Source organism: Corvus kubaryi, unplaced genomic scaffold (assembly GCF_017639235.1).
Source record: "Corvus kubaryi isolate FWS band 111438036 unplaced genomic scaffold, C.kubaryi_AGA036_p1.0 71, whole genome shotgun sequence".
Classification (NCBI taxonomy): Eukaryota; Metazoa; Chordata; class Aves; order Passeriformes; family Corvidae; genus Corvus; species Corvus kubaryi.
Genome location: NW_024582059.1, coordinates 11,802,569 through 11,825,370, shown reverse-complemented (window position 1 = coordinate 11,825,370; position 22,802 = coordinate 11,802,569). Strand labels below are relative to the sequence as shown.

The following is a 22,802-nucleotide window of genomic DNA, read 5'->3' as shown; positions in this document are numbered from 1 at the left end:
TCTTCCCAGAAGCCCAGATGTCCTGAAAGGACCAAGAAGGCAATGTGCTACATGAAATGAGCTCATGCCAGCAGTGTATTTCCTGCTTCAGGCAGACCGTAGGATTTCCATCAGTTTGTGCTCTCTTGGCAGAGCAATAGACAGCCAAAGCTACTGCAGCCGGAGTATGCAAAAACCTCTTGGAAAAAAAAAGTATCTGCCCTCTGTCCCACACTGTGAGGCTGGTTTTCAAAACCCTCCTCATTCACTACTTGCTGTCATTATGCATAGTGATGCAGCAGGGCCTTACAATGCTAGAGACACAAGTGTTAGTTTCCTGTTCTTAAATGTTTAAGACAAATAAATTCGTTATTTTGAACAACTGGCTTCTAATATGATTTAGAGAAATTGAATTCCCTGTAACTGTAGGTACCTTCATGATTTTTTTTAAATGCAGCACAAGCTCTGCATTTGTCTTGAAATGTCTGTGGTTTAGCTGGTGTAATAAAAGCATTTAAATTGCCAAAGTAGGAAAATCTGCACAGGCAGATGAGCACCTGGGAAGATGTGAAGTCTGTACTCTCTCTCACCCTCTTTTTCCAGGCAGTTATGAGACCCAAAAATTTGTTAGAATTGCAGCAGCCTGAGATGGCTTTCTCACTTTCTTTTTCAGTATTTGTTTATCAGCAGGAGGAAAGAAAATCATGTTAGCTGCAAATAGTGATATTGCAAGGCACGTCAGAAAGGCCTTGTTGTTTTCCTTGGATAAGCTTTGCTTGCAGACTTCTGCTGCTTTCACGCTCCTTGTGGCATTTAATGTTGCCTGTTCATCTGCAACTGAGAGCTTTCATTCTCTTTTATGAGATGTATATAAGCAAAAGCACTTTTTCCAAATCTCTTTGTATGCTCTGCTTGTGCTGTAGCACTTTGCAAAGGGTCATTTAGTTAGTGGTGTGTCAACTACTTCAGGTCAACTTCAACAAAACACCTCAGGTCAGCAGTTTTTAAAGTATCACCAGAAGCAGATCCTTTGGCTCTGTAATTTTCTTCAGATCTTCCACATGTGCAATGCAAGACACAATCAATATTACAGCACTCCTAGGGAACTGCTCTTCTGAACAAATCTATGTTTATCAAGACAGCTGAAACTCTCCTTAGCTAGAAGAGGAAATAATCCATTTTATTGCTCCTGTTCTTTTCAATTATTTTGAAATGACTACAGCTGACTGACTGGTGATTAGCAATTGATTCACTGTGAGTAACCATTGATTCCAATCTGGACAGTATTTGTTTATGCTAGTAAACAAAGTTATAAAGTGACTTTCCACTTTGTCTTTTTAAAATTATGTATTTCTCCTGTTTTTAAGCAACAAGAAGCTGAGGACTCCCCAAAACTACTTTATAATGAATTTAGCTGTGAGTGACTTCCTGATGTCGGCTTCTCAGGCACCCGTGTGCTTTGTCAACAGCTTGCACAGAGAATGGATACTTGGAGACATAGGTACTTTCCAACACTAATTCCTACCTCGCCAGCTTTACACTGCCTGCAGCCTGTTTTAGCCACAACAGCCTTGGCTTGTGCCACGGACAGAGCAGCACAAATCTCTGGAGTCACAGCCCCATCAGTGACATGTCACCTGTTTTGTATTACAGCTGTGATTCTTTTATCTTACATATTTTGGAAAGGAAGGAGTCAACATCCACATGTAATCACGTTACCCTTTAGCTTCTGAGGCAGATGTTATTGCTGAAAATGGGTAGAAAAGTTTAAGTAAGTTGTAAATAGTTTTTTCTGTATCATTTTGAGGGCTAGTTATTACTTTTATTTAAAATGTATGTTGATATCCATTCTTGCATGCTTCTAGGAATCTCCTATTTAATTAAGGTATTTAAATAACAATAGTCATTTAAGGAGTCAGCAAATTTAAGCTTCTTTCTTTCCAACTACAAGAAAGAAAAAGTGATCCATGCTGAAATTATAGCTGAAATGTGGGTGGAGCAAGGACCTCAGAAGGCTCAATGCTCTGTTTGGTGCTTCTCATCACATCATGGATTAAAGCTTGCACCCACTAGTGGCTGTACAATGGTGGAGCAAGCCCAGAGATCATGTACTGTTCAGCAGCACAGAAGGGACGCTTCTCTAGTTTGAAGATATGTTTAGTCTTGCTCATGCCCTTAGATAAAATCAGTGCAAATTATCATGCTGTCACAAATGAAGCATTTGATTTGGGTTGAGTGGGATTTGGTCCTTAGTTGCAGGGTGCTTGTAAAGACTTTAGAACTCTGCTTTAAGGTTGAATCTGGTGTTTTTGCTGCCTGTCATTCCTAGTGGGCCCTTTTTTATAACCACATGGGGCAATGCAAGATTTCAAAGAATGGATGATCTTTCCACACAGGTTTCCCCATTAAATTCAGTGTAACTTTACAAGTTTCCATCTGGTAGTGCAGTGCCTGAATGCCGAGGGGATTAAAAGGTCTGTTTCATGTAAAAAAAGTCAGTTCTTTCAAAATGTACTGCCATTAGATGTAGGAGTTGGAGCTGTGTTTTACAGCTGGTCTCTTAGTCACCAAATTTAAACAACTTTACATTTTTAAACCACATAAACCAAAGTCATTTTTTGAGCCACCCATCTATCATTAACAGACAGATGTCTGCTGCAGCATGTTAAGATCAATATATTGGGCAACAGTCCAGGAAAATATAACTTTAATTAGATTGAATTTTCTTTGAGGCAGTTTTCCATTGACAAAAGGTTCCCAGCTGCAGCCTGCAGTGAAGTAGGACTTGTTTAAATACATGTATTTGTATTTTATTTATATTTGTGTTTTTCTAATAAAAATTTAATAACTATGAAAATGTGAGGCTAAGAAAATGCTTCTATTGAGAAAGAAGTCCTGAGCCAGGAAAAAAAATTAGGAGATTTATTATGATGGGCTCTGAGAGCAAACATGCCTCTTTCTTTTCAGGAAAACCCCTGACACTGCCATTTTCTTCTTCAGGCTGTAACTTGTATGCTTTCTGCGGGGCTCTCTTCGGGATCACCTCGATGATGACTCTGCTGGCTATCTCTGTTGACCGCTACCTGGTGATCACCAAGCCCCTGCAGTCCATCCAGTGGACTTCCAAGAGACGCACCGTGCAGATCATCGCCGTCGTGTGGCTCTACTCACTGGGATGGAGCGTGGCTCCGCTCCTCGGCTGGAGTATGTTGGCTGCTCTCCCTCTCCTAGCATTTCCTATGTGCTCTGTTTAGTCTTGCTTGGAGTGTAAAAAAATGAGTTTTCTTATCAGTTCTTGGATGGGTGCCCAGCCACTACTTGATGGTTTGTTGTTGTAGCACCCATCTGCACCTAGGGCACTGCAGAAACCCTCTGCCCCCCATACTCAGGAGGGATTCAAGCAGATCAATCTGCAGATGGAGTATTAGGTGTGTACCTGAGAGTTCTGCAGTCAGGATCTCCTCTCCACGTGGGCACTCACTTCTCAGACTGCATATATAAGGTATAATTTGGCTGGCACAGCTCTTGAAGACCATGGATACAGGACAGGGTTTATTTTAAGGGCTTAGTGGTTGGATTAGCAACTGTGCTAAATTTGGGTGTATGTGTGAATAATGCATTCATGTACTCCATAGGTTCCTATGTGCCTGAGGGCTTGATGATATCCTGTACGTGGGACTATGTCACCTACTCCCCTGCAAACAGAAGTTACACCATGATTTTATGCTGCTGCGTGTTTTTTATTCCCCTGGTAATAATATTCCATTGCTATTTATCCATGTTCCTGGCCATAAGGCGTACTGGCAGGTAAGCAATGTAGCTGAAAGAAGTACGTATCCCTTTTCTTGTAGTAGAAGGTGTTCTCAATTTTTTCAGCGGCAGAAACATCTGAATCAAAAATTAGTCTGTATTGAAATTGGGATGTTAATGATCTGTAGTGGCAGATCATTAACAGTAGTAACAGGAGAAATATTTTTTGCCAATTTAAAACTGGAATGGATGTATGAATTTCAGAGTAGAAAAAGAAGTCTCTGGAGGTTCTAATCTTATTCCACTGTAGTAATGAATAGTACATCAGATAATCAGATTGAGCTATTTGTATTTCAGATTTGCACTACAAGAAACAAGATCCTTGTGTATTCCAGCAGTTTTCAGCCTCAAGGGATAATAAAAAACATGTAGCAATGGGGGAATCATCTGCTTTTGAGCAGTTCTGTAAACATAACAGTCCTCATATTTTTTGATGGTTTTATTTAAGGCAGGCATCCCAAAAACCATCTTGCTTCACTCAAGCATCACAACTACATGCACAATATCTGGCTATGCTTACTCAGACTTTTTCCCCAAAATTTTTTCGGTCTATGTTTGACAGGAAAAATCAGCAGGGTGTTAGATCTGTAGAGTGACATCATTCTATCAGTTATTTTTCTGCTAATGAGCACATGGCTTATCTTTGGTCTGATACAACACCAGCTGGTGCTGTGAGTCCTTCCTGCTGCTCAACTGTATCATCCATTCTGATGGTTTTTCTCTGCTCTGTCTGCAGGCACTTGTTGAAATCATTTGGCTTCATAAGGCTAAATTCCACTTTATAAGCACATTTATATATGCCTGAAATAAAGTTCTTTCTGAACTCTTATTTTTTGCCCTTTGCCTTGTTTTTTACTGTGCTTTGTGTAGTATACTTGATACCAAGTGAAGGAGTAAAGAATGCATCCTTAAAATAATGGTGTCTTGTACACCCATGAAGCACAGTGGACACAAGATTTTTCTATGCCTTTTGCAAGGCCAGGCTGGATGGAACTTTGAGCAACCTGGTCTAGTTGAAAGTGTCCCTGGTCATGGCAGGGGTGTTGGAACTAAATAATCTTTAAGGTTTCTTCCAGCCCAAGCCATTCTATGATTCCATGATTCTAGTCTATATTTACAGTGCACCAGCAGGGAGTTTGTTACCCTGCTGGCAGGTAATTAATGTCTTCAGCCTGAAATGTATCTCCATTTAACAACACTGATATGTAAAAACTGTTATTTTCTATATTAAAGTATAGAAAATACCTGACCATATAAAACTTTTTTAAATTAAATGAGGGGTGTTTGGTGTGAGAAGAGAATTTGATGTTTTGTGACAAAAATATTAGGACTGCCTGTTGTACCTCCCACTGAAAATACTCTTTAATAAATAAATCTGCAGTTAAGTAAAAATGTCCTTGCAAGTGTTTGGGACAAGTTCCTCAAAGCTGTCAGGGTACTCCAGCATGTGTTACCTCATGAATTAGAAGTTCTGCCAGCTGTTCCTCCCTTGAAAAGGAAAAGACATAAGACTTGATTTTTCCATCCAGCTGTGCCTTTGCTTGCTCCACCTCTAAGGGCAACAAAGCTCAAGAGATACCAATTTCTGTATCTTTGCAACCTGAAGCCCTCCTTTGTGCTAAGGATGAGGACACAATCCTGTAGTCCCAGGGGTTCTGGCTCAGTCTCACAGGCAAACACAACACTTGCAACCATTTTATTACATTAATGCCTTCTAGAGTTTTTAAATATCAGAGGACAAAAGAAGAGTTAGAGCAGGGAAATATGAAATTGACTTCATTTTTCATATTGGTGAGAACATATTAGAGATGTTGCTTTTTCATTGCCCTGCTGAAATATCTGTATTTCTTTTCCCCCTCACAGAGATGTTCAAAAGCTGGGATCCTGCAGCCGGAAATCCTACCTCTCTCAGTCCATGAAGAATGAGTGGAAGCTGGCAAAAATTGCTTTTGTGGTCATCATTGTGTTTGTCTTGTCCTGGTCTCCTTATGCTTGTGTCACCTTGATTGCCTGGGCAGGGTAAGTGGAAAAGTAATCCAAACAGCAGGGGTTTTGTAAATAGGATTAGTACTGTCACCCACATGAGGCAGAACTCCTTTTTGAATGGGTCTTAAATAATTATTACATTAGAGGTGATATTTCATTCTTCACTGGATCCTTGTGAATAAAGCCAGAAAAGGGATTATTTGTCTATGCATTTTAGAACCATTATGACTTTTTAATTTTAATTTTTGGTACACAATGTTTTCTCTTCCACATGGTGCTTTTTTTGCATAAATTGGAGGAGTTACCTCTTTTATCTCCTAATACCTGTTGTCTTCAGAAGCTTCCTCCATACATTGTTGTCTCCTCCACCCATTCTCCGCTCCCAAGGGACCTGGTGTCTTGTCAATGCATGTTTTACTTTTCAAGGCCAGGTTGGATGGGGCTTTGAGCTAGCTCATCTAGTGAAAGATGTCCTTGCCCATGGCAGAGAGGTTGGGATAGATGATCTTTAAAGGTATCCTTCAACCCAAACCATTCTATGATACCATGATATTAACTGTGCTTATCCTGCACTGACATTGATCGCACCTGAGTGACTGTGGGAGGTTAAAGTCAAAAGGGAAATATTGGTTTTAAACCATTTCCAGTCCTCTCTTCCTTCTACAGTGTTTGGAACTGAGTCACTGACACACGTTATCGTGCAGCACAGATGCTGCTGCTGAAAGATTTTTAGGTTTGATTCTGTTTTCTTTTCTGTCACCATTCACTTTTCCCAGATGGCCACAATGGGGGGTCTTTTGTCGGGGTTTTGGGGGTTTTTTTTATCTATTGTAGAAACAGGGAAGGTGATTCTTTGTGTTCCTAGTCATCCTAAAATTACTTGCTGCATGTCTTTGATCTTCTCTAAATGAATGAAACCAAGTACATGCTGTCAAATTCAAGCCTTTCATCTGAGCAAAGAAATCACTTGAATGAGTCAACTTTTCAGGGGTGTTTCTTACAAAAAGATAACAGCATAAAACCAGTTAAAAGGAGTAATATGTTTTAGTAATATAGTATCCATGTAATCCATGGCATCGCTGTGTGAAATGTTTTTGCTTTGTTTTAGTCGAGGCAACAGCCTAACACCATATTCCAAATCTGTGCCAGCAGTTATTGCCAAAGCTTCTGCAATCTACAACCCCATCATATATGCAATAATTCACCCAAGATACAGGTATAGTAAATATATAGGTATGTGTATAACTGTACATGCAAATGTGGATCTTTAATCCTCTCCCTCAGAGCCCTGCTCTGCCCTGTGGAGCTGCACAACACTGTGACTGACAGGAGGAGGAGGTGATGCTCAGGGACATCTTCCATCATATCAGGGACAGCCACTACAGACTGTCCCAACCAGCGAGGCTCAAAAAATCACATCACCAATATAAGGAGCTATATATGCATGTGTTCAAGGTTTGGTTTTCTGAAGCATTTTTTTCACCAAAAATTTTGAAACACTGGCAGCGAAAGATACTTTATTATATAAAGGGGATATACTTGTAACAGAACTGCTATTCAGCATACCTGTAGGATTGTTTTCAAGTCTTTCAAAGTGTAGCTACCACAAAGTGATGCTGTATCGGAAGTTCTGAGAAAACACAGGTAGGTGTGAGAAATGTATAAATACCACTAGATGGCAGGGTTAGTCGTTGGTAGGAGGCTTGTTCCACCCAATTACTGGAAAAGCTGGTAAGTTCCGTTGCCTGGCAACTAGGACCTGGGAGCTGGAAACTGTGTTCCTCGGTTTGGATGTCTGATGCACGGCACTATGGTTGTAAGAAAAGTGAAGGTTTCTCAGAATGCTGGTCAAAATACACCCAAAAAGCGTGAAAACATAGAATCATAGAATGGTTTAGTTGGGAGGGGACCTTAAGTATCATCTAATTCCTGTTGGAACCCTGGGAACCCCCTGCCATGGGCAGGGACACCTTCCACAAGACCAGGTTGCTCAAAACCCCATCCAACCCGGCCTTGATCCCGGCCAGGGATGGGATATCCACAGCTTTTTTGGCAACTTCTTCAGTGCCTCACCAGCATCACAGTAAATTTCTTCCTATTATCTAATCTAAACCTTCCCTCTTTAAAGCTATTCCCCCTTGTCCTATCTCTACATGCCCTTGTGAAAAGTACTTCTTCAGCTTTCCTGTAGCTGTTATTCAGGTACTGGAATGTGCTGTAAGATCTACCCAGAGCCTTCCCTTCTCCTGGCTGAACAGCCCAACTCTCTCAGCCTGTCTGCAGAGGAGAGGTGCTCCAGCCCTTTGGTTATCTTCATGACCTCCTCTGGACTTGGTGCTACAGGTCCATGTCCTTCCTGTGCTGGGACCCAGGCTGGCTGCAGCACTGCAGGTGGGGTCTCACCAGAGCAGAGCAGAGGGGCAGAATCCCCTCTCTCCCCTGCTGTCCAAACTGCTTTGGATGCAGGACATGATTGGCTTTCTGGGCTGTGAATGCCCATTGCTGGGTCATGTCCAGCCTCTCATCCACCAGTACCCCTGAGTCTTTCTCCTCAGGGCTGCTCTCCATCCATTCTCTGCCCAGCCTGTGTTTGTGTTTTGGATTGCCCTGACCCACTTGCAGCACCTTGCACTTGGCCTTGTTGAACTTCCTGAGGTTCCCGTGGGCCCACCCCTCCAGCCTGTCCAGGTCCCTCTGGACACCATCCCTTCCCTCCAGTGTGTCAACCACACCACACAGGTTGGTGTCATCAGCAAGCTTGCTGAGGGTGCTCCCCACCCCACTGTCCATCACCAACAGTGATGTTAAACAGGGCTGGTCCCAACACCGACCCCTGAGGTCACCAATTGTCACTGGGCTCCACCTGGACACTGAGCCATTGACCACAACTCTTTGAGTTTGAGTGTGACCACCCAGCTGATTCCTTATCCGCCATGTGGTTCATCTGTCACATCCATGCTTCTCCATTTTAGAGATGTATTTTGTCTGAAAATGTCTGCTATCGTAACTAACACCTTTTCACATCGTCCAAAAACCATCTTAGTCTTTTGAAGTCTGCAGAGCATTTTAGAGTAGGAGAATGCCCAGTTTCTGATGGGTTGCAGAAGTTCAATGGGAAGTTTTCACAGCTGGCTGATGTGTTTAGGACCCATAATTTGTTTCTGAACCGAAGTTATGGTGCTCAGTTTATTATTTTTCCAAGGAACAGGTTGCTCAGAGAAGCTGTGGATGCTTCCCTGGAAGCGTTCAAGGCCAGGCTGGATACGGCTTTGAGCAATCTGGTCTAGTGGAAGGTGTCCCTGCCCATGGCATCAGGCTTGGGCTAGATGGTCTTTAAGATTCCTTCAAGGTCCCTTCCAAACCACACCATCCTACGGCTCTGTGACAGAGAACTGCTTCAGTTAGTCTTTTTCCTATCAGCATTGGCTTTTTAAGGCTGTTAGGAAAAGGGCTGGAGTCCACAACAAGATTTCAGACATTATCTTAATAAGTATCTTGTTTTATCTTGTTTTATTTTTTTCCCTGCTTTCTAACTTGTATTTCTAGACATATCAACAAGAGAAGTTTTTATGGACTTGTTGTGAAGACATTTCATACACTTAGGAGCCATCCAGTCAGGAAAAGAAGTAATGTTGGGTCCCTTGTGATGAATCAAGAATGCAGTTTCAAAATTGGAAAAAACCCTATAGTACACCAATAAGTCAGTTGGCAAAAATATGTTGGCAGGACCAGTTTGGCTTAAACAGTGAATAACGAATATATATGTTAAGATTATTGTTTCTGGATAACTTCCAAATCTTCTAATTATTCACATCATGCCTTGAGAGTAATTTATCCAAGCACAGATAAATGGGCCAGTCTGTTTAGGCCAAAGTTGGTTAAGGGTTTGAGCAGGGGATAATTTGTCATTTTATATTGGAACTACTGAACCAAATAACATCTAAGTTGTTTTCCAAATCTTTCTACAAAGAGGCATCTAGAAATCAGGATCTAAAGAGTTCAAATCGGGCTCAAACCAGTAATGTACCACTAGCAAAGCAAGATGGTTTTTTGCACAGAGATTTCCTGACACTGCATCTTAACATCCCAACAAAACCAAGCCTTTTCGGGGGGTTTCCTTACCTTAAACAACAGAGAAAAGAACCCTACATTATAGTGATTGTAACTGAAATTGTAACAGTGACCTTTGTGCTAGCACTTGGCTTCTAAGAACTGGTGTGAGAGTTTGCTATAGCCCTCCTCATCCACCCATCCCCCTGCCCACCCATTCCCCACCAGTGTAAAGGAGAAAAATACCTCTCCCTAATAGGTCTCACAGGAAGTAACGAATGTAAGTGAGGAATGTACTCAAAGTTTTAATTCATGAAATACTCTTTTGTGGGGAAGAAAGCTTCGACATCTTTAACAACTTGTATGTTGTCTCTGTGTTCCACAATAACACATTGCTGTGTTAGAGTTATTGCAGAAACTCCCTTACATTTTGGAAGTTTTAGGTTTTGTAATCATTCTTTCATAGCAAACAGGAAATTCTGCAGCTCCGTGTTTCCAACTGGCTCCCAAGCAAAGCAGAATTACACAAAAATTATTGGTTCAAAACTCCTACATCATAAATAATGAATAATCATAAATAACTTTGAGTTGCAGTATTTTCTCAAAAAGTTGCTTGCAATTACTACGTATTTTACTTTAGGTGACTCTTTTATTTCAGATTATAAAAATATCATTAAATAAATACCTCAGTTTATGCTTATTTTGTATTCCACCCATACAGTATTAAAACTCTCTTCAAAATCTGTACTTTCATCCCAACCACCAAAATGTCCCTCAATAGTCCTCCCAAATATTAGTAAAATAGAAACTCTGGTCCCTTGAGGCATTCAGAAATGTTCATATGTTTTCCTTGAAAATTCACCATCAGACACTTATTTCCTGAATCTCCAGCATTAGGAGACCTCTGCACCAAATCCTACATAATAAATGGGATGGTGTGTTTTACACTAACTTGAAGTTGTCAGATGGAAGTAGTTCAGCTTCTCAGCTGGGGAAAAAACTGGCAGCTGCTTTTCAGCACCAGACTGAGGTCTTCAATCTGAAAGGAAGTTGATGGAGGTTTGACATTTTCTCGTGTCCTGTAAACCCTTTTTCAGGACTTACTTTGTGCACAACATTAACCATCTTTTTTTACCCTGCATCATGTGAGAAGCCTTCTGCCCCAAGCAGCTCGGTGGGCCCTGCCAGGTCACCAACAGGCATCTTGGCAGGATCAGGAATGATGGTGCAGGCAGCTATTTTCAGTACCCATCTCCAGAGTAGACACAGAGCTGCTGTTCACTTGCCTTTGAAATTAGAGAGGAAAGAGAAGCAGAAGTATTCTGAGAGTGCTGATGATGCCAAATATTGAGGTTTGGTGGTGGTGGGTTTCTTTTTTTGATTACAAGTGAGTGACCACATTTCATGCTCCCAGAATCATGTCTCTGAAATTTTAACGTGTGATCTTTTGTGAGAATAGAAATGATGATTTTAAATACACTGGTTATTCAACAAACCTGGTAGCTATAGATGCAAAAGATTTTACAATATTCCTCTGTTTGGCTTGCATCTCAGTGTAAAGTCAATGTCCTGACATCTTCCAGCAATCTGTAGTCCCCTGCATCCGTTCCTTGCCTTGCTGCTGCCTCACTTCTTGACTTGCTAATTTAGTTTTGTGCTGCTATTAGCTTCATCTCTTGGGCTGAAATAATGGGTTGGGAGGTGCTGGGGAGGTGCTACACCCAGTGAAGCATTCTGACTAGCATTACCCTGCGAGGAGCAAGGCCAGCTGGCATTGTACAGGGGAGGCTCTTGGACATTTCTGCTCCATGCAGGGCCAGGGTTGGGGTCAGAAGAAACAGACTCACACAACCATAACTGAGATTATTATTTAATGAATAAGGCAGATTTGATCTAGACCAATACGAGTTTACAGTAGCTGGCGTGACACAAATAAGTAACAACATCTGATTCTTCTGGCCCTCTTCCCTTTTTTCCACTCATTCTGTGTCTTTGCACAGTGAAGACTTTTGTACCAACTAGCCTGAATTTTTTCTGGGTTAACATTTTAAATAAATCAGAAGCAATCATGCTCTTCAAGATATTTTCAATTCTTTTCGCTTACCTATGCAGCTCCTCTGTATGTGTTTTTACACAAGGCCTGGAAGGACCTGTTATTTTCTTTTCAGCCTGTTGAGTAGTTTGCACCAGCTATATCATGCTGTTTGCATGTAATCTGTAAGACCCCCTTCATCAAAACAGAAGCTGTGTTGAGCTGATGGAAAGAGACAGTATTTTCACCACATGAATTTCAAAGCTGTGTCTTCAGTGTGACAGGTTTGGCTTTTTCTTCCTTCTCACATTTTCCTTCAGAAAAACCATCCACAAAGCTGTTCCCTGCTTGAGGTTCCTGATACGAATATCAAAGAATGACCTCCTGAGGGGATCCATAAATGAGTCATCATTCAGGACCTCTCTTTCCAGCCACCACTCTCTTGCTGGCAGGACCAAGAGCACTTGTGTTTCCTCCGTTTCTACTGGAGAAGCTGTAAGTCTTTTCTTGTTTCCATGAAAGAAAGTGAGTATAACATTTCTCAGACTCTAAATAAGCAACTCCATGAATACATATTCAAAATTAGAGAGCAGAAAAGGGAAGGAGGAGAGTGTAGCTAAAATTTTTGGGTCATGTGAGGTCATTTCTGCAAAGCTGAAAGTTCATGCGTGATCAGAAAAAGCATTCAGGCCAGCATATCTGTGTGGTTCTGATGCCTGCTGGGACCAAGGATGTTCAGGTTAAGTCTTTAATTTGAACTAAAAAGAGCCATTGTCAGACACTCCCTGTGTCACCAACTACTGGTTGTGATTAGGTATCTCACCGGGCTGGAGGACAAGAAAACAATCTTCCATCCAAAGTTTTATAATGTATCCAAAAGCTGTCTTATTGCTTTAAAATAAGTCCATTTTCTGTAGGATGGGAAAATTTTGATTTCTTTACCTGGATTTTAACCATGAGGAGTGAAAGGCTCCTGCCCTTAGAGCATGGTGGGGTGTTTTGTAAGAATATACCCCACATGTCAGTAAGGCTGGCGACTGAGTGGGAGAGAAACAAAAGAATCCCTTGAGACTCTTCACAGCCTCTCTCAGTCACAAGAAGCTGGCCTTGCCTGCAGAGGTGTTGGGAAGGTGGCTCTGGGGGGGGTGGCAGCCACGGCAGGGTCTGGGCTGGGGCTGGCCCTCCTGGGGACCTGTGCTGCTCCCCTTCAGTTCAGGCATCAAAAGCCTCCCAGAGCAACAGCTTCTGCCGGTAACATGTCACAAAAGTATAAATCCTACATGCAACTTTTACACCTTTGGGTATAAAACCTAAATTTTCTCCCCATTATTCCTTTGTTTGATGCTGAATGAAGTAATTTCATCATCCATCCTGATCCAAGAAGCTTTCTGTTCTTCACTGTTGGTCACTACTTGGTTTCGGTTTGTTCATGTTAGCAGGTTATTGTGTGTGTTTCGATGCCAGTGCTGCTTAAATAGGCAAGATAATGAGGGTAAGAGCTTCAGCTTTTGGCACAGCTTTGGTTTAGGGGTCTCAGTTAAAACCCCTGCTGTTAGCAGTGCACAGTACTCTGCTGTGCTGAGTTGATGCAGCCAAAGGTAATTGTCCTTGGGGCAACTTGCAGCTCAGTGCAGCTGTACAGGTTTTAGCTGGAACAGCAGCTGCTGAAATAAAAGCTAAGCTCAACAACTTTGGCACGACACAGGACTGAGTGAAGTTTTGGAATGCTCCAGTAAAACATTGATGGGCAAGAAATGACACCAGGAACACTGTAAAAGATGCAGCTGTAGCCACCAATGCTTTCCTCTGTGTGTTGTGTACATGTTAGTGTAGGGAACAAACATTTGTGAGTCATATCAAGGAACATTTCATTCAAGGAGTTTCATTCAACAAGTGTGGAGAAATAAACAGGTGGCCACACAGATGTATGAGCAAGGTGATGCAGGGGAATTATGCACTTATTATCTTGCCACTTGTGTGGAGCCTTGTCTGTCTGCCCGTCTGTCCTCTGTCTATCCATATCTAAAAGCTAGTGCTGGAGTGGAATGATCTCATCATTGATAACATAGAAGTCACCACAAAGTAAGGGATGACAAATGGCCTCTGCCCAAGCCTCTAAATGGAACAGCACTTTTGGAATGTCCCATTCATGCTTCATTACTCACATGCTCTTAGAAAACTGGAGCAGAGCCCACCCATTGTCTCCCATGCTAATGATGGTTTGTAGAATCAGCAAGCTCATGCAGATTGAGAAGCCCTGGGTGTTCTGGATATTCTGCTGGGATGTATGCAAACTAGGTTTTGGATCTGTCCATGTCCATTGTTTTGTATCAGCTGGTGGTCACACAGAATGCAAGACATATTAAACAGATAGATTGTACTTGCTCCCATCTTTAGAATTCAGATGCTCTGCAGGTATAAGTATAGCATAAGCAATGAGATATAAAAGAGTGAAAAACATCCTGGTGAAAAATGATTAAACAATTTTTCATTACTTCCAAGTTGTTGGTTTTTTTTTTCTGGTCAGCCAAATAGTCCAGGGTAAGTGAGAAGATTGAAAATAAAGTCTCTCCCCAGGGGAGTTTTGAGTGTGAGACCTGTGTTAGAACAGCTTTAGTTTTCTGTGAATGTGCATGGGTTTTACTAGAGTTTGAGAACTTCCAAGAATTTGAAAAAAGATGCAACTGGCTGAAATCTTTCTTCAATTTGTGATTAGACCTGGAGCAATGTAGAGCTTGACCCTGTAGAGCCAGATCATGAGAAACTGAAGCCTCGACGAAGTCACTCTTTCTCCACAAGTCTGAGACAAGACAAGAGAGACCTGCTCCCAAAGACCTGCAGCTGTGATGAAGCCTTTGCAGAAAAGGTATGGAAAAAAGTCTCAGCTGAGGACTCTCTGTTTTAGTGCTAATCTTGCTGCAGTACATCATCTCTGGAATGATAATTCAGCCTTTATGCCCATCTATTTCATCTGTAGACTGTATTTATACTAGTTCCAACATTGTCTCCCTCCTTGCTGTTATTTCTTTTCTTTCTTTCTTTATTTTTTTTGTGTGTGTGTGTGTGTGTGTGTGTGTGACAAACGAGAGTGCCTGTAATGCCTAATCAATTTTTTTCACTGATATTCACCTGTAGCTCTGAAGCTCATTAAGGCATAGTCATTAGCATCAAATGTAAGAAGATGAGTTCTTTGCCTCTTTGTCTGTTTATCTACCCCAGCTTTGGTTCCTTCCATCATGGCCCCTGTGTTCATACTGTGGCAGTCTCCTTTTACAGTAAAGTCAAGTCTGTAAAACAGAGTTTGACATGATAGAAGCCACCCTTTCCCTTCTTTTCAGTGTACATTAAAATGTTTTATTTTTGTTGAGGGGGAAGACGAGAAAGAAACTCCCATTTCTCCCTAAGGGTAGGAGAGTCTGGCAACTGCCACCCTTCCCTCACTGAAAGAGGAGACGGTGAGTACTCAGCGCATCTTCTGTGGATGCATCACCCCCATTGCCCAAACCACTGAGATTTGGCATCCTGCTGTTGAGGAGCACCCCATTCCCTGATGGGGGCAGAAGGTCACCCACGAGTCAGCGTCTGCCAGATTTTAACACCAGTTTCCAAACGAGTACTTGTAAGGGTGGCACAGTGTCAGGCACACACCAGTGCTGCCTTTTCAGGAAAAGACAGACACAGCTTACAGTCCCCTGTCTGTGGCTGGACTGAGTAGCACCCCTTTTTTTGATGGAGGCACCCTTTTATGGGGTTATTCTAGCGCATGTGGACAAACACCCACACCTTGGGCAGCTAAAGCATCTGCTTCTGTCCCCTGTTCTCCCTTCCAGATCTGATGGTAATTGTCTAGAGACAGCATAGTTTAAAGCAGGAACTGCTCTGAAGATTTCCAGTAACCCAATGACCTGGCTCCTGCATGCCTCTGTCCTGTCTTCTTTCATGTGTGCCATTAAGATCAAGTCCTGAGAAACCTTGTTCTCTTCCTGTAGCTGTTGTGAACAGTATTGATGGAAAAACAGCGACTCCAAATGTGGTGTCAGGCAACATGTGCTCAAATGTACCACTCAGTTTTGCTGCCTTCTGTCAGCAGCCAAGTGTGTCCAAGGTTGTAGGCAAGTGGCAAAGGCAGGATATTGTCTCCGGGTTCTGGAGAATCACTGGCTTTTGGTCTCACAGGACAGGAGAAGGGAAGTAAATCTCAGGTGGTCTCCATAAACTGTTCAGTAATAAAATAAATATTTCTGTATCTGGAATTTAGCAACTGTGTAGCCCACAAGAAGGCTCACGTGCTATTACTTTGCATTTGAAAGACATCTCTTGAATTACTTTGATAAATAACCCTTAAACAGAGTATCTTCATGCTGAGACTTTCAGTGGCGTTCACTGAGATATGGGGAGTTTATTTACATTGGATGTTCAAAGCCTCATATGCTTTTCTTACTATTTTCAGCAGAGATTCCTGTGTGGTTTGAAGGTCCTTCTTGTGTCCATTGCAGCTAAATGCTAAATTCATACTATCAGAATAAATATTAATTTGTCAAGCTCAGTTAGAATATTTCAGAATGAGACCACCCATTTATCCTCAAAAAAAAAAAAAATTCCCCAACATACCCTAAAGAAGCACCAATGCATTTTTTTAATATTTATTTTAAGGTTTTAATAGCATTACTGGATTGTCTATCACTGAATTCCAATTAGAGCACTTCTAAAAACACTTAGTTCTGGAAAAGCCAGTCAGTGTCCCAGGCTTGGTACTTTCCAAAGCATAAAAATGCATAGGATTGTGCTGCCACAAAGACACGATGCAGCCCCATGACTTACTTCAGCTAGTTAGGATAGTAACAAACTTGATGTAAGCTGACACCTGGAACTTAACATGGCAGTGAAGAGGCTTCTCTGGAGGTATTAAAATGTAGGTTTGGATACTTGATTTCAAAGGGGAGAGGTCAAATATCCTCTCTGCATCCAGGTTTTTTTTCAAGGGAATTACCCGACATGAAAACTATTTAAAAACTTGTAAGTGGGTGTTGTGCCCACCAAGCCGCATCCAAAAGAAACCTATCCTTCTGTTGCAGTCAAAACAGCACTTGAAACAGGGAGGAGTGGTTTTGGAGTTGGGTTTTTCATTCTATTATTATCTTTGATATGGAAGAATGGACTTTTCTTCTCTGCCACACTGATTTAAACCACTTTTTTTAGCACACTGTTCTTCCCTCCACTTGGTAGGTAGAGCAGCTGGAGAAATCATTACCAATAGGGACTCATGAATGATTCCTGCTTGTGGAGTAGAATTACACAAAATGATGGGAATTCACATAGTAAAGAAGTAAAAACTGCACTTTACTTTAAATGTTGTCTTTCCCTAGAAAGGAGGGACTTCCAGCTTATCTCTATATCTGACACAGTGATTTTATCGCCTTCATTGTAATTTTTTAAAGGAAGCCAAAACTGATCACTTGTGCCTTCCCTTGCCAGTAAACAGACACTTTCAAAGCTTACTTAATTTACTCTGAATTTGCATACCGTGCACAAGACTTATGGAAAGGATACAGAGGACTTGCCATCAGAGCCAAGTGAGAAATCAGAATTCTCTCAAAACAGGCAGATAAGAAATTGTTAAATTTCTTTTTAATTGATAAGAAAGTGAATATTTATTGCTTCTTTCTTGGAGGAAGCACTTTCCAATGTGTGAATGCAAGGCCACTGACTTCCCCGAGGTAGGACCAGCAGCCATTTGGGGAGAGACAGAGATTGTCACAAGGTTGACAAAACTTCAGGAAAATAAAGTGTACTTGAGTCTTATCTGACATCTCTTCCACAAGAAGAGACAGAAATGCAATTATCTAGTACCCTGATACCCTGAGATGTGTTAAAAATGGAGTACTACCATTATTTAATGATAAGTCAGATACAGGAATGAGCTTTTGTTTTCTTCTTTTTTTTTTTTTCTTTTCAGTCTCTGCTGATATTTGAGTACATCTTCTTTTGCTTCATTTAACATTCTGCTTTCCAAGCAGTACATGTTAGCACATCATGATTTTCCCTCAAGTTAATGATTCAAGTGTTTAGAAAATTGGCCTGGTGGCTCAAATACTGACCAGTGGCAATGAATATTTCAAATACAGGTTTCCACAGCAATATGGTGTCTGACCATGCTAAAGCTTATGTCCCCACTCCAGGTTTCTCTCTCCTCCAGCTGTTTGGAGAAGGTGCTTGGGCAGCCAGTCAAACCCAGTCCCTCTGCAGCACTTGTGACCAGCTCCCTGAGAGCAACTTCTCTGCCTGTCGGGTTGAATAGCAGCAGTGTCAGCAGAGGAGACTCAAGTACTTCCCATATGGCAACTCAAGGAAGTCAAGTGAATGGAGTTCTGGATTCTGTCATTAGCAATGCAGTCCCTCGCATCATCATCATTCCTACCTCAGAGACCAATCTGTTTCGGGAAGAACTGGAAGAGGAAGAGACTGAATTATTCCACTTTCATGACAAAAAGGGCAATCTGCTGGACTTGGAAGGGCTTAGCTCATCCATGGAATTCCTTGAAGCTGTTGAGAAATTTCTATCGTAAGTTTCTCAAAAGAAAACTTTCCGGTAATTATTTTCTTGGCATCTTCTCCACTTAATTATACCAAATAACTGAAGCCTTGTAGGTTAGATCATCAGATTTTTTTTGTATGTTTATATGCTAGTCACTAGGCAGCCTTCAGATTTATCTTTGTCCAAACCAGCTCAGGCGTGGAAACAGGCTTTCTTTCAGATTGTGCTGCAGGAAATGAGCAGTGGAAGATCTGGCAGCATGATCAAGTGGCATTGGTCAAGGAGGCCGCCTGATTTGTTGCCACTGGTGGGGGTGGCAGCAGAAAGGAAAATGACTGACTGAGAGCAGGGTCAGCTCCTGAATGTTTCTGCTATCTGCACATGGAACTGTGTTCCCATTTTGGCAGCTCTGTTCTGGACAGCGATGGGAAGCACCGCACGACCACAGCTTCCACCAGCCCCAGCAGTAAGGCAGATGGATACATGACCTCAACTACAGTTTAATCAAATCTCAGCATTGTTTTTGTTGTGTTTTATTTTTTAAATAGGCAGCTTGCTAAACATAAAGAAAGAAACTGGTTTTTCACTGGAAAGTGACTGCTTCCAAGTGTCGCTAATCCTCTGAAGTTTAGTGGTAGAAATCTGGCTTTTACCTCAGCTTTAGCATGGTCATCTAAATGTCAAAATGCAAGGTGCTATATGCTAAAACATACACTGCCATAGAAGCATTCAGAGTACCTACAGAGTTAAATCCTGATTAAATATGTATGCATCCTAATGAATCTGTGATTGAAAGGGTGAATGCTCACAGCTGGCTTGACAAGTCACTAACAAAAATAAAGCCTTGGCTGCTGTATATTACTTGTCTGTTCAGAAGAGATTCTTCTCATCTCCTCTAAAACAAACCAGCAGATGTCTTTTACAGGTCACTTACCAGAGGCCTTCAAAGTGGGTAAAACATCATCCTGGGGAGAAAAATGCACAGTACTGTGGTGTTTGTTACAGGATTTGCACTCACATCATTATCTGTGGTTACTAATTGTGCTCATTTTATCTGTGCTTCACATTATGGTTCAGGCTCACAGGACTGTCCTAGCATTTTATTCCTAACTGCATTCTTCCTTTCATCACTCATTTTCCCATTTCTCCAGGTCTACCCCTTCAGTCTCTGATTTTCAAACCTAGACAACAAGCTGAACTACATTGTTCTTCAGCTAATACCAGTATATATTAGTAGAAAGCAGGTGCTCCTCTGGATATAACAGTGCAAATATTTGGTCCAGTGAGACTAATAGTGTTCAGACATTCAACAAGAGAGTGAGAGTTTATGTTCATAGTCTCAGTTTATTTCCTTGGCTGTATCCTATATTGTGCAAGAGATCACTGAGAGAATTTCCAGGTTTTGTGTATGCACTGGCTGAACTCGGGAAGTAATTTCTCTTTGCCTGTTTTCTTGATGCAAAAACCAGATGGAAAGCATAGAAGTGTTTTTAATTACTGTTTTCATTACAAAAAAAGATAACACAAATTTTGTTTGCAGCAAGCTAGACCGGAACACCACTAAAGGACAAATTAAACCCAAAGTAGTGCAGGAGAGAGAAGAATGCTTCCAAACTTGCAGACCTAGGGCTCTGCAAGGTGCCAGCACAGCAGACCTTCAAGAGGACTGAGACACTTGCTTTTGATACAGACTGTACAATTTTTAGAAAAAGACAAAAAAAAAAAGCACTGGTGGGTTACAGAGGCAATTGCTGTGCCAGGCTGCCTAATGCAATGCTGACACTCTTAATGCTGCTGTTTTTTGAGGTGCTCTCCTGGGTAGAGACCCTCATGCTTCCTTACCATGGAAAGCAGGGAGGAAATCGGTGGTGGAGCCACATCATGCCTGTGGTTCCCTTTGTGTAGCCCTGGTGTGTGGTGCTGGGGGACCAAGGCTCAGCTGGGGCAGCAGCAGGCTGCTGTTCCTGCAGCCAGGCTGCCAAAGCCTGTGCCCACTGCATGCTGAGTTTTCTGATGGGTCCAGGAATCATGCCAAGGTCATCTACAATGAGCTCAGCAATTCCAAGGGCAATTCCTCCATTTGAGGACTGGCACAGTGAGCAGAGAGTGCCAGACAGCTGCCGGGGACTGGGACAGGGACGTGCTCACTTGCAGTTCCACAGTGCCAGGTTTTCATCCACTGCATAGTTTTGGCCACAATGAGTAATCAAATCTTAATTATGTATTATGCTCATGAGAAATGGGCAGGCCTAGTCCTCAGCCAAACATACTGTCCTGCCATCTTGGATTCTCGTCCTTTTTTTTTTGCTGAACCTGCCCTATGATTTTTTTTTTTCCCTACACTATGCAGTCAGTGACCTTACTTATTCTTGCATTTTAAATCCTCAGCTGCTGTATCTCCTTTCATCTTGAGCCAGATGTTAGGAAGCAAGTGTTCTTTCAGGGCTTCCAAGCCTTGGACCTGACTTTCACTGTTGTAATTACTCCAAAACAAGAATAGAAAATGCATTTGGTGTTCCATGTTATAAAAACATGCTCTGGAGTAGATTTTGCACTCAGATTATGACAGATTTATACAGGTAAGACTGTAGGCAAGGTATTGCCATACGTTTTGGCAGGATGAAGGAAGGAGGACCTGAAGTCATAGTCAACAAATTCCTCTGTGTCTGAAGTCTTGCATTCTACTTGTTAGCCTACAGAAAGACTCTCCAGTGATCTCTTGCATGTGTTTGGTACTGTTACTGTGCTGGTACTGTGAGCATGCCTCAGAAAATTAGCAGGCTTGAGGTATGTGCAAACAATGTTTCACTTTTATGCTGTTAGTGTCATACACTGTTAGTACCATTGCTTCAGAAGCTACTGTCAAGATTACTGCTTATTGAAACTGAAGCAGGCTAAAATTCCAAATGGGATAGTGGTAGATAAAACACGAAGTTGTACGAAATATCGGATAGACTTACTGCAGTCACTGTGAGACTTCCACAGAAACATCAGTCACAGAGTAAATGGGTCTCAAATTGACTACCACAATGCAGGAAAATTTTGCAAGTTTCTCTGTTGCCACATTAGAATAGATGGTACATAAAAATGTACACTAATTATTGTTGCTTCCTGTTTCACAAAGGAATGTATTGGTTCACTCAAATGGAATAAAAAATTCTTAGGAATTAAACTGAATTATCCATTGTTTGTTTTCCTTATTCGATCATTATTTTTGGAGCCAGGAGGAGCAATAAAAAAGCTGAGTCAATGTTTCTGAAACCTGTGCTCTTGTCCAGTTAATAGTAAGGTACATATATATATGACTTTATTTTCAAGTCATTTAGGCTGCTCAGGTGCAAGCACTCACCTGCTTGAGTGCATAACATCTAAATTTAGAGTTCACTGACTTGGTAAAACCTGAAGTTGCTCAGCTACTTTTGAAATACAATGACTTCAACTGGGATGTCAGGTATCAGGTGAACAAAACTGAAAAAAAATTGCCAAAGTTAATACATCAAAACTCTGACAGCAGACTTTGATTTTTGTCCTAAATCTGAATGAAAGTTAATCAGTAATTGTTTGTTTCTGCTAAAACTCTGTATAGCACAATTATAGGATGTGTTCCAGTTTTCATGAGTAACAGAAAATCCAGACCATAAGTGTAAACATTTTCTTTTATCACAGACAACGGTATTTTTTAATAGTTAAATCAATGGTTAGATAAAGTTTCCAAATAAGAAAATTTACTTACTTGAATTTTAATGAATCTTGCAGCTTTGGGCTGGTATGAAACACGATGTTCTTTCAGAAAGCTCACTCAGTCCCCAGACATTCATCCATTTCACTCCTTTCAGGAGATGCACCTGAACAAGGAACCCCTTCCACCCCACTGCCTGAAAAAAGTTTGTGTTGTGATGTGCGAAAACTGGAAAACGCTGGGAGGCAAATACCCTCTTTTTTAATTTCCTTACTTTCCCCCCAGCTTTGCATCTCATCCATAGCCTCAGTCCGTGATCAATGCTCTGTCTGCACCTTGAATGAACAATTTAGGTGAAAAGTTTGGTGCTGGGATGCCTTTGTTGTACCTGTCACTTTTACCCATGTATTAACATACATTATGGCTTACTAAGAGTTCAGATGCCTGTCCACATATTTTACTTGTTTTATGGTGTGTCTGGGATGCCCTCTGGTTGTACTTGTTAGTGCTACAGGCTGTAGCAGGACATGAAAAGCTAACTGCAAAACGTCAAAGCCAGGTGTAAATCCACTGTTATCGGTTCTCCCCTGTGCCAGCATGAGGAGATGACTGTGCGCCAGCAATCCTGGTGCCAATATTTCATTGTAAAATCCCCTGAGAGAAAACGTCTGTAGGGATTAGTGAATTATACAGTATATTGACATTTTTTACTCTGAAACATTTTTCTTCAA

The 22,802-nt window shown here is 41.5% G+C and overlaps 1 protein-coding gene across 6 annotated transcripts in view; it reads left to right on the top strand.

Annotated features, from left to right (window-relative positions):
- LOC121675017 (melanopsin-like) overlaps positions 1–21,569 on the top strand; it is a 44,147-nt gene extending 22,578 nt beyond the window's left edge. For 4 of the 6 annotated variants that reach the window (XM_042049966.1, XM_042049968.1, XM_042049970.1 and 1 more), the window contains 8 exons: positions 1,347–1,480; positions 2,980–3,183; positions 3,615–3,786; positions 5,653–5,808; positions 6,884–6,991; positions 12,178–12,352; positions 14,574–14,723; positions 18,037–21,569. In XM_042049966.1, coding sequence (XP_041905900.1) covers positions 1,347–1,480; positions 2,980–3,183; positions 3,615–3,786; positions 5,653–5,808; positions 6,884–6,991; positions 12,178–12,352; positions 14,574–14,723; positions 18,037–18,423 — 1,486 coding nt within the window. In that variant the 3' untranslated portion in view covers positions 18,424–21,569. Of the gene's footprint in view, positions 1–1,346; positions 1,481–2,979; positions 3,184–3,614; positions 3,787–5,652; positions 5,809–6,883; positions 6,992–12,177; positions 12,353–14,573; positions 14,724–17,813 lie in introns of all 6 variants that reach the window. The other 2 variants (XM_042049971.1, XM_042049969.1) reach the window with 2 other exon arrangements.
- The last annotated feature ends 1,233 nt before the right edge of the window (positions 21,570–22,802 follow it).